The sequence below is a fragment of the Melanotaenia boesemani genome, chromosome 20 (genome assembly GCF_017639745.1).
Source record: "Melanotaenia boesemani isolate fMelBoe1 chromosome 20, fMelBoe1.pri, whole genome shotgun sequence".
Taxonomy (NCBI): Eukaryota; Metazoa; Chordata; class Actinopteri; order Atheriniformes; family Melanotaeniidae; genus Melanotaenia; species Melanotaenia boesemani.
In genome coordinates this window covers 7083584-7095601 of record NC_055701.1, presented here as the reverse complement: position 1 = coordinate 7095601, position 12018 = coordinate 7083584, and the positions used below count along the sequence as shown (strand labels likewise).

The 12018-nt window shown below is 35.9% G+C and overlaps 1 protein-coding gene across 1 annotated transcript; it reads right to left on the bottom strand.

The window, feature by feature from the left end:
* Positions 1-613: 613 nt before the first annotated feature.
* LOC121631576 lies at positions 614-1468 on the bottom strand. The gene is made up of 2 exons (XM_041972584.1): positions 895-1468; positions 614-674 (listed from the first exon to the last, which is right to left on the bottom strand). Exons 1-2 carry the CDS (start codon positions 1437-1439, stop codon positions 614-616), a joined length of 606 nt encoding a protein of 201 aa, XP_041828518.1. The 5' UTR covers positions 1440-1468.
* Positions 1469-12018: the final 10550 nt, after the last annotated feature.

Sequence of the window (12018 nt, the reverse complement as noted above, 5' to 3'; positions counted from 1 at the left end):
TTCTCTGGTTAGTTGTTCCTAAAGTATGAACTAAAACTTACATCAAGGCTTCGTTTCAACACTACGGTCCTCATCTATGGAACAGCCTGCCTGATGGCCTCAGGGCTGCAGAGACTATTGATGTTTTTAAAATGAGACTCAAGATCTACTTTTTTTTTTTTGTTAGCTTAGCTCAAAACTAGTTTTTACTTCATTTATTCACATTTAATTAATCTACCTTTACCTTTTACTTAGTTATTAAACTTTGTATTTAACTTATTTATTTTAATTCTGCTTTTATTGGTCCTATTTGTTGTTACAGTTTTAGATTGACTTGAGCTTTTTATTCATTTCTTTCTTCCACCCCAGGGTTTTCCTCATTGGGGTTCTCGACATTGGGAACTATGTCTGCTCTGGCCGCGTGGTTGTTGCCTTGTGGATTGTACTTGTTGGGGTAGTCGGGGTCCTGCACTGCAGCCTTATGGCTGTGGTGTGGGCTCGGTCTGCCCTGATCTGGGTCATTCCCATGGTGTCGGCCTTAGTGGTCGTAGGTTGGGTTGGATCTTGTTGTGGATGGATGCCTGGTGCCAAGACATATGTCTGTTTATACCGATACGCACGTTGACAAGTGACATCACGCCCACGTGCTCATTGAGCCAGTTTCCAGTTGGAGGGCAAAAAGCCGGTGCCCTCCACTGTTAGAAGACGTGAAGTTGACAGCAAGTTATGCAAAATCTAAATCTCGCCCTGAAATATAATTAAATCAGTATGGTTAATACGTGTAGCGCTGTAGGCTGCACAAATAGACAAAAGAAGGACAGTCATGTCAAATTTCATAGGTTTCCAGCGGATGTAAAACGCTGAAAGCAGTGGATAACAGCCATGAGGAGAATGCGACTGGATATGAATTCTTACCCTGCTTTGCATGTGCAGTGGGCAGACACTACGTAGCCTTTTAATTTTTCCAAGTAGATCCACACCTGATGCTTCCATTTCTTGTCGGTTATCTTCTGCGATGGCATTACGGCACACTTTAAGAAACACACTACGTTCATGCGTTCATTGCTGTGGTACAATATCTGCCCCACATGTCCAGACACAAAGAAATTATAGCCATCTAGTGACTTGTATGCCTTCATCGCCTCTGTTGTATAAATTCCTGGCGTGTTAATGAGGTAGTTGTAGATATCGCCATACTGAACTGGCGGCCATTTCTGAGGACTGTCAACCCATAGATCGTCAGCTATTTTAAATGGGTCTGTAAGCTTTTCGCTAAATACAGTTAGCTTTGCACTGTACCTTTCACGATCATCTACACAAAGATGATCTAAACTAGTAATACCTAAATCTTTAGTTTTCATTATGTGAACAGATTTGGTCAAAATGACGATATACTTGTACACTACAATGTTTTGGTCATCACGAAAGCAGAGTTTTTTGCCCTCCAGCGTAGTGCACATGCGCAGGATTACCGGACGTAAATAATAACATTCAACGTGCGTATATGTAATTTTTTTTAATTAGAGATAGTTTATTTTAGAGTATGGTCAAATGTTTGGGGTAGGACTCCATGTCTGTTTAATTTGTGTGTGAGAGAATACAACTGTGTGTGCTTTGATTTGTTTTGTGATACATTTTGGGTGGGCTATCCTTTGTACTGCTCTTATGCATGAAAAGTGCTGTATAAACAAAGTTTGATTTGATTTTAAGTGAATTTCTGTCTTTTTAAAAATACTAATGTAAAAAGTAAGAAGAGCATTGACATCATACAATAAAAATTTGGTCACAGAGGACTTTTAACACCATTTTCAAACTTTTCTTTCACACACACACACACTGTTTATCAATGAACTTCATAAATATAACATATGCTGCCTTTTTTCTAATTTTATTTTATTTTATTGTTTTTGTCTTTTGTATTTTGTAATTTCAGAGATGAAAAACACAAAAATGGAAAATGAATGAAAAGGCTGATTTGGTATGTAAGTGCCACAACATCAGCACCGGGAGAAGCTAAAATGAAATGCAATTTTATATTAATCCCAAAGAAGCAATAAGTCTGTGTGTGTATGTGTGTGGAATGGGGTTGCTCAACATGATGGGTGTTTGTGACTCATGTTACTGTGAATGTGTGATTGAGGACATACACACGGGAAATGGCAGGTCTTTTGCTACTCTCTCTCTCTCTCCCTCTCTCTCTCTCTCTCTCTCTCTCTGACATCATTCACTATGATATACTTCAGTAAAACCTACAATAAAACATAGATAATCTTAATGTATATATTTCACATTGCCATGGCAACATATCCAGGGTTTCCACTACATGTAAATTATTGTGGTGCACCACCCTGGCAAAATAAAAGCCAGCATGCTGTCAGAATTATGTTTTTTTTTTTTTTTTTTTTTTTAGATATTACACATGCAAATTATATTGTGTAAATGGATCCATAAAGTCTATATTTGAGCACAATTACAGATCATAATAATTATGAAAATGTACTCTGGTAATGTGGAAGTGTTCTGAAGTGTTACTAACAGTAATATTTAACATTAATGATACAAGGTTTCGCCATCAATGACGTTACAGTTGCATAAAAAAAAAAGAACGACTTATTCTTGGTTGCATTTTCAGACGAGCAAGTAATTTCAAAGGAAGAGAAAGGAACCTGAGGAATACAGTCAGGTGATATAAAGTAATAAAAAGGTTTAATATTCTTGAATTTATGTCCTAACGTTCTGAGAAATAAAAGTGATATTGATGAGAACCATGGCGAGTGTAATATTTAAATGTTTGCCGTATTGAAATTGCATATTTTTTGTTGCTTTCTTATGTTGCAATGTTTAAACATTGTCATTTTTCTCAGCTGCATTTAAATTTAATTTTATGTGTGAGTTAGAAAAACAAAAATAAACGTTTTTTCCTTTGAGATCTGTTGACTTTCACAATTTTTTATTTATTTTTTTCACAATGAAATGGATCGGTTTCAGTCAGTCATTGTAGTGGTATGAATCAGACGGAAATTGGAGCAGATGAAGCTTGTGTGCACATGTAGATTTTCAATGTACTCTCCGGGTAACTGACTCAGTGACTCAAAGAGCCAATTTACTTTGATGAATGACTCATTTAAACATGATTTAGTAAAAATAATTCAAATTTACCATCACTAATCTATAACATTGCTGTAATAAGTTCAGCCTTATAACCAGCTGTAACTGATATGATTGGCACTGAGTTTTTTTTTGTTTTTTTTTTTCTTGCTAACGTGATTGGCTGTCCCTGCTGTCACTCATTTTTTTGGAAGAGCTTGGCTTCTGGGTAGCACTAACTAGCCGCAGAGAGCGATGCCAAAAGTGGATGTGTCTTCAGTCAGAATTTTAGGAGAGAAGAAAAGAAAAGAAAAAGAAAGCTGGGCATCAGGAATTGCTTTAGAGTAAGTTAATATAAAGGGTTTCTGTTATTTAGTAATTAATAACGGTGATGATAATATTAGTCACAAAACAGAAAAAAGTTATTTTCCTTATCATGCATCAATGTGTTATTATTCAGGTGACAAAATCAAAGCTGTCTGGCAGTTCAAAGAGAGGAAGAGCAGCTAAGGCAGGTTGAACACGTGAACAAGTACTCAGGTTTGTGACTTGGTATATATAATTATAACCCAAATTTCCCTGAGGACTCTCCAAAGGGATTAATAAAGTATTTCTATTCTATTCTATTCTATAATTAATTAGAATCTAGTTAAAATCACAATATGGCCAACTGTAGTCACTCTTACAAAATACTGTAGAGACTTAAAATGATATTTATCTTTGATACAGATCCCTTCAACTAAATGGATTGTAATGATTTTAATTAATTCCTTTAAATAATTATTTTTATATCAGTTTTCACTTATTAATAGAGACAAATGATTGATGATTAAAATGAAAATAATAATGATGTTTAGATAAATATTTCCTATAATATAAAAATTCAGTGCAATTGCTAAGACACAAAATAATGACTTTTTTTTTAATGTATTACAACTATAAGGATGGTGATGTTACTATGTAACGACAGTTATCACTGTGTTTACAATTATATAGTTTAATGGCCACATTTGCATCCATAGTCTCATTAACTTGATTAATAGATATACTGGATTTCTTGTATTGTGTAGAAAGAACATTTATGTGATGTTGATGACTGCACAAGTAAATATAGCTAAGCCAATCTGCCTTTATGTCTGGATGACACTGACATGAAAAATGTAAAGCAAACGATGTCTTAAACTCAGAACATTATAAAAATACTCATGTATTCATTATAAATGAGAGAAAAAAAAGAACTTATGTCAGTACCTGATTATAATGTTTTGCATTTTAGACTTCTGCTTATTTAAATTGCCTTTCTGCCTGAAGACATCACATTTAAGTGTTTAGCCACAAACATGATACCAGTTGCAATGAATTATTTTTTCCACAATGTTTTGAGTCATTGCAAACTTCATTAAAAGACTAAATATAAACAAAGCACAGATGTTTTGTTCATGTGCAGCAGTGTGTTACCGAAGTTAGAGTGGTCTGAGGAGTGAGGAAAAGCACCAATGTCTTGTTACAGGGGTTAAAAATATGGAAATGTGTTTGGAGGATTCAAATTTACACAAATTTGTAAATTTAGTTTCTAACTTATTTACATGTAAGGGCTTGTTCACATTCCCTGCTTTGTTTTGCTTCCCTCTCAAGTGAAAACATGGAGCAGCAGATGGATATTTATTACTTTTATACATTTTGACATTGTATTTGATGTGACAGCACAGTGACAGAGCAAAAGCAATAACCAGCTTTGAAGGATGTGATGGTTCATTATGTCAAGCGAGGAAATATGAGACAAACATTTGACAGTTTTATAAAGCAGTGGCTCATATGTGAAGATTGACTTGTCTAGAAAAACAAATAACTTTAGAGTTCCTTAGAACGTGCATATGCTGGTATTATGAAGTCCTTTGTCTTCGTACAATGTATCACCAAAGCTAACAACACTGCAGATATACATTTTCCATTATTAGTCATGTTTTATTTAGACAGGGATGTTTTAAAAGGAGCACCAGTTGGTAAGGTTATCCAAACATTTGGTTAGGCACACTACCACAAATAACTGTACTGATAGATGTAAACAAAGAGATGGACATAATCAACATAATGGACTGCTGTTATAAGGCGTTGAGTTTATCACTTGACTTTCTCCATATTAGGTTTATTGTGCCAGAGGTGACATATGAGGAATGGATCTGAGTAAGAACTTGAGGGCATTCTGCAGCTCATCCTTTGGATAGAGGCCATGACATTCACCAGTCAATAAAAGCAATCACACCAAAAATTAGGTATTGCTTTTATCGTTTTCACGTTGGGGCACCAGGGCCCTTTCTTTAAAAACAGATAAACAGAGAGAGAGGGGAACCGGTACTCAAACTAGATCAGCCCTGGCATTTGGGCCCAGACCAGCCCATGTACAATCATGAACACCACAAATATTTGTGCTCCCTTGAATGCTGGAATCACTGCTCTTTTCTTCTAGAAGTATTATCCCAACCAGACTGAATGCATATTTTTTATTTATTTATTTTTTTACATAATGATTATATCAGGTCCAGAATTATCTGATTCTCTGATAAAGAGACAGACAGCTGTGTCAGTATAACATGTACAAAGTGTAGATTATTAACAATCTTACACAGAAGCTGCCTCTAACACATTTTAAAAGTAGCCAACTATTAGCTGGAAACCAATAACAAAGAGGCTAATGAAGAAAATCAGAAAGTTGCCAACTCACTGTTAATGTTGATGAGTGATGGATAAAAAAAATTAAGATGGCTTAGTACAGGAGGACATAAAAATAACTAAATTTAAGAGCTGCTATTTTAACAAATGTGAAGGGAATTTTATTATTTTATTATTATTTCATTCTACAGAACATGTATTTAGACTAAAGTGATCTAGACAAGTGCTTGTTTCATGAGCAGATCAGGTTAATTCCACCATAAGTCAATCTTTATGTGCTCATTATAAAGTCATGAAGATTTTGCAGCTATAAATAAATGTTTGCAAATAATATCAGTTTTTATCTGTAGATCAAGTGTGTCATCTCATTAAAAAAAAGAAAAAAAATCTGCAAGACTGGAGCAAACCACCACTTTCTCCTGCACCCGTTCACTCCTCCAGCTGGCGTCAGTGCGTCTCATTAACTATTTAAACAGTGCTTAGCCATTGTTGCATTAGGACGATCTCCATGGTTCTTTCCTGGCTCCTCTAAAAACAAGTGCACTTGTACGTGGTTGTTGGGCCCCCGGGTAGTGGTGGGATGTACCGAAGCCCAGTAGATGATATCGTTTTTGACTGTCGCTCTCCCCCACTGTAAAATGTTCAACCACCTGCCCAAGAAGCTGCTGTCAGGGCAGAGCTGGATGTGGACGACTGATGCAGCAGCCACCTTGGAATCGAAGCACCTTTGAAACTGTAACTGCGGTGCATGGAGGCCAGCTGGAGGAAAACAAGCCGAGCGACCACCAATAATGGCCGGCGGAAACACAAGTTAGCAGAGAGAGAGAGCGCATGCAGCACCTGCTGCTCGCGTCTTGGACTGAAAAATATCGATTTATCATAACATTTATCATTTGAGATACAATCTATCATCATCCGTCTTTAAAATGTATCTACTGCCCTTTAAGAGCCTGCAGCGGTGCAGAAGGACAGAAAGCCATTTACTCTCTGATTGGATAGTTTGATTAGTCACAATCCAGTCAGTTAGATGTAAAACGACAAATTTTGCAACCACAATTTCAAACTCTTGTCCATTATCACTTTTTAATGGACATTTTATAGCCAATCAGAATTGAGTATTCACCCAGACCACGGTATAACTTTTATTATTTTCCCCAAATACATTTTTTTTTTTAATCATGCAAATCCTTTTCTGCACATTGGCAAAGTTGAATTTTTCAGGCAGATTTTTTTGCAGGATGACAAACTTGATTTACTAACACAAACTCTGAAATTATTTGCAAACATTCATTTACAGCTGCAAAATCTTTATGACTTCATACTGAGCCCATAAATCTTCACTATACTGAGTAGATCAGGTTTGACTATTGTTTGCCAGAGTACTTCTAAGAGACCAAACTATGTTTCTAATAACCCCCTTTTACACCAGTCTTAATTATACTGAACAGATCAAGGTTGAACATCGTTTCCCAATATTCCCATTGTTCCTGCATTGCCAACACACAGTTATAAGACCCATACACCTCTCCTCAGGCGTGCTGATAACTCTGTATGACTCTCTTCTCGCACACAAGTTTCAATAAACCTGAATGGTCTTCCTCATCTGGATCCTTGATGGAAGTTTTTATTTATTTTTTCTACCACACTAATAAACAAAACCAGTTAACCAGCTGTTCTCCTGCTGGGAACTCTGACGCCATCAACTAATTTCATAAATGTAAAGAGACAAACTAATGCAGTAATAAAACAGCTGTTTTATTGACATATTATGACTTTGTCATAACTTTGTTCAGCTGTGTCTCTTATGACTCATACTTACTGCATTTAATGGGTCTCTGTACTCAGAACAGAACCTCAGTAAAGTGCAGCTTACCACACCTTCTACCACCACCATCATCATCACGGCAGCTGATGGAGTCTCTGCTGTGGCAAACATTAATAATTTTTTGTACATTTGGCAGACATTTTTTTTTTTTTTTTATTGTGCAGCTTCTCTGCACTTCCTGTCCATTTTTTCTCCTCAGTTCTGGCAGGTAGCTGCATCCACTGGCACAAAACCAAAAGGGGTTTAAAGCATCTCATTGGTTCAGCCTGGAGAGAAACTGTGCTGACTTTAGATGAATGAATTACTCAGGCACAGGGACCACGGTGAAAGGAGGAGGTGTTGTTGGTGGTGTGCTGTCGATCTATTGAGTATTATGAACCAGTTAGATCAATAATTAAATTGTTGGCCCACAAAGTTTTGTTATGCATAACAAATATACTGTATATGATGCACATAATAAAATGGAAAAGCTCTTTTACTCATGAAAAGCTGAGTTGCTGTTCCTTCCTCAGTCTTCAGTATCAAATTAGATTAGATGAATCATTCCACACTGTATTTTTCCCATCATTCTCTGTTCTTCTTAGTTGTGTAGTTTTGTCTGTCATGCATGAAAAAGAGCAAGTGACTCCAAAATACAACAATGAGAATGCCGTTGCAGCATCAGAGTGGTATTAGTACGCTTGAACATAAGAGAGTGAAGAGGGAGCAAGAGTTCAAGGAACTGAGTAAACAAATTGTTGTGATCATAAAGTTTTTTGATATATTGTACTATCTGTGATCTGTTTGGTCAAAGCTGGATGAAAGCTGTTCTCACTGGAGCTGCAATCTGAGACGAGGAATGAAGAAAGGGACTTCTATTTCTAAAGAAGAAGACATGGAAACCATCTTTAATCACTCAAATGTACGAGACTGTCTGAAACTTTTATCCTTTCTTCGTGACAGGCCATATCTCAGAGGAAAATACCAAAAAAATAATATAAGCTTGTAATTGTCTGTAGCATTCTGTCTCTTTCGATTGTGTGAGCTCGATGTCAGAAAATTAGCTTTCACAGACATTTGCAAGTAAACCTACAGACTGCTTTGAATCCTTCTTATGTTTGACCTTTAATTATTGAAAAGAGCATCCCAACAGCTTTGACTGCAGCTGAAAAGAAAAGGCTAAAACTGTCTTACGGCTCCAGCGTGAATCTATAACACACTGATTGCGTCCAGGTCAGTTTCTGCTTTAATGATGGGAATGTGATATTCAGAAGCCTCAGTTTAGTGGCATTTCTTGCCACTTTTGCTTTGGAAGCAAAAATTCTCATTATCAGTAAATTTATCATATTTGTTTTAAATTGTGGTTCAGTCAGCAGTTCACACTAAGCACTGCCCTGATCCTGCATCATGAGATTTTTATTGTAAAGATTTGTTAAGCCTGATAGCTAAAACTCATCCGCAATATGCTTATAGTACAGACCTGAACCCAGGTTGTACAGAATACCTTTGCATTAACAAGAGGAGAGATCACACAATGTTCTTTTTTAATTTTTAATCAGAATCACCTAGATATTTTACAACAAATCATAGTTTTAACTAAAGAATCAGATGAACTACATTATGTTTCTGTGTCCTAGAAAAATAAGTAAAAGAAAAAAACCTGTTATTTAATCTAACTGCATCTTACATCACTCACTTCATATTGATGGACAAGAATTCAGTAGCATTGTCAAGACTGTGCTAAACCAACTGTGACATGACTTGAACTTAATTCAGCCACATTATGAGATGTTGTCAGTCAAACGTAAAGGTTCTGAACGCATACCGAATGAGGCTGACAGACTCAGAGAAGCCTCTTGTTTGTACAACAACTTTAGTTTTCATCATGTTTCTTTTAGGTATCTGTGGATTTGGTTGTTCTCATAGAATATTCTACAACATCTACCCACACTGTCAGGAGCAAAATAAGAAGAGAGAGGCATGACTAATTAATTCACTGATCCAGAGCAGGCCCTTGTATAGACAAATGTTACGGGGTTGGGGCACACAAACAGGATTTTAGATAAAAATTAAATTAAATTAAATTAAAAAAAAATAATACTGTTACAACTTATACCATTACATTACTAAACAGTTAATGCTATGACATTAAAAATGACTTTGCATCAAGAAAATCTAGAAGAGTATGAGTGTAAAGTGAGTTATTGAAGGTGTTGTTGACTGCTTCCACTGTTGGAATTACAGTAAATACATAAAATCAAGAGTATTTTTGTATCTTTGTAATACTCTGTGCAGTAGTTAGGTTGTGTGAGGTTATGTCTGTGCTTTTACAATTCATATGCTCTCACTTGTTTTCACTTTCAGTATTTTCATTTTTGCATGTAACAAAAACTTATTCTATGTAATACCTTATTTAAATCATATTTTATTGTGAAACTGACTGAAAAGAGGTGCCAGCTAAAATCCCGCTTAGGGCACCAGATTGCACTGATTCATAGTTGAAAAGACTACAGCGACCGACTGCACCAGATTCTAGAAAGAAAAAAAAAAAAAAAAGAAAACAAACCTTCACATTAATTTTAAACCCTCTCCACACAAATAAACCTTCTGGTTAAAATAAGGTACAGTAGTTACATTTCCAGGATATTCATTTGATTTGGAGAAAACACCTTATTGCATAATTAACTTTGTGTGTACAGTTGAGTAAAAGTTTAGACAATATCTGGAGAAAGTCCATTGGCAATGTGAACATGACCTTTGTCATGAATAGAGAAGACAGAAAGCAGATTGCAGAAATTAGATAGGAAATAATAATGAAATCAATACGACAAATCAATCTTTATGAACTTATTTGTTAACCCTGATAAGTCAGTACCTTCTATGTCCTTCTATCTGTGTAGTTTTCACAGGCCTCTAAAAAGAATGACAAGTCGTAGCTCTGGATTTGTCATCAGCATGACAAATCTTTACCAGTGATGTCAGTCCTAGATCTGCTTTAAAAGTCACAAACAGCTAAGGAAATTAATAAATTTTAAAACTGAAAATGACACACAATACACAATCATATGCACATGGATCTGACTCATTTTGAAGGCACATTGACTTAATTATCCATATAACTGGAGCTGAGAGCAGCATTCCGAGACCAAGAAACGGCACTTCACAATTTTTCTTTGTCGAGCCCAGGGCGTCACATGAAGGTGGTGTTTTGTTTCCGGGCACCATGCTACACGCCAGCAACTGGACATCAACACAGCGGAAGACGGGAGGAAAAGAGAGAGAGAAAGTGAAAGCAAGAGACAAACATAATCTAAACTTACTAATCAATCCCACCAGTGTCTCCAGGTACCAATTCTGTTTAATGCTAAGATGAATAATAGAACTATAATTGTAAAGTTTAACTGAATAGTTAAACCACAAAAACAACAAACTTAATATGGTGTCCCATTTAAGTTAGTTAGACAAGACACAAGGTTCATCATTTAAAAGTAGCTTCACAGTAATATTGTTCCCCAAAACCTTCAAATCCCACAAAATGTCTGCTGACTTTATGGCAGCCCTGGAAGGACATACAGGCTACTCAAAAACCCAAAACATTATAGGCTGAGATTTAACACAACAGAGTTATCACAGCAGGATACTTCAGTACGAGACATTTAATTTGGGTGAAGAAGATGCTCAGTTTTAAATTAAAACAATAAGCTATGCAGACAATGGGGAAGTTGGCCACACATTAATTATCTTGGATCTTGCGTTAGTAATGTGTGGCCATGTGATAACAGCTTGTGGTCACACATTAGTTACTTTTGGCCATGAGTATTTAATTTAAATAGTTCAATTCTGCTTTCCAAATGCAAGACATCCAGATAATAGTAACTGATTCTTTAATTTCAAGGTATGATTTAAAATAAAAAAGCCAATATTTATAGAAAACTAAAAAAGCAAACCAAGTGCATGAAGGTAATTAAAGATACATATGGGTCAATCTAAAGATGTCTTTAAAATCCCTCTACTTCCCTTTAAGAGCCTACAGCTGCACAGAAGGACAGGAAGCTGTCTGTGATTTGTTGTGATTTGTTGTCATCCAATCAGAAAGAAGTGTAAAGATGTGGCCTAAAATCCACATTTGCAACTTTACAGCCTTGCACACAGTTTTTGGCTTTGCATCTATGAAAAGATGTTGGTAAAAGCACTTCTATTTTTCTTTTCAAATAGAAATCTTTTTCACAGCCATACAGATCCTTTTTTACACATTCACAATTTTTTTCTTAAGCAGCTTTTTTTGTTTTTCTTTTTTTTTAAATGAGAACAAAACTTGATGTAAAGATAAAAACTACAAAATTGTTTGCAAGCATTAATTTGCAGCTGTAAAATCTTTATGGTTTCTATACTAAGTCCAAAGATGCACTTTACTTAACTGCAGTGTGACAGATCCAGGCTGCGGAGTAACTCTTGGTATTCCTCTGACAATTCAATGC

Bases quoted from the DNA above. Each gene is read 5' to 3' on its own strand.
- LOC121631576 (XM_041972584.1), bottom strand. From the start codon at position 1,439: ATGTGCACTACGCTGGAGGGCAAAAAACTCTGCTTTCGTGATGACCAA. The intron at 675-894 runs GTAAGAATTCAT...GTCTTCTAACAG, and splicing joins CACTGCACATGCAAAGCAGG to TGGAGGGCACCGGCTTTTTG.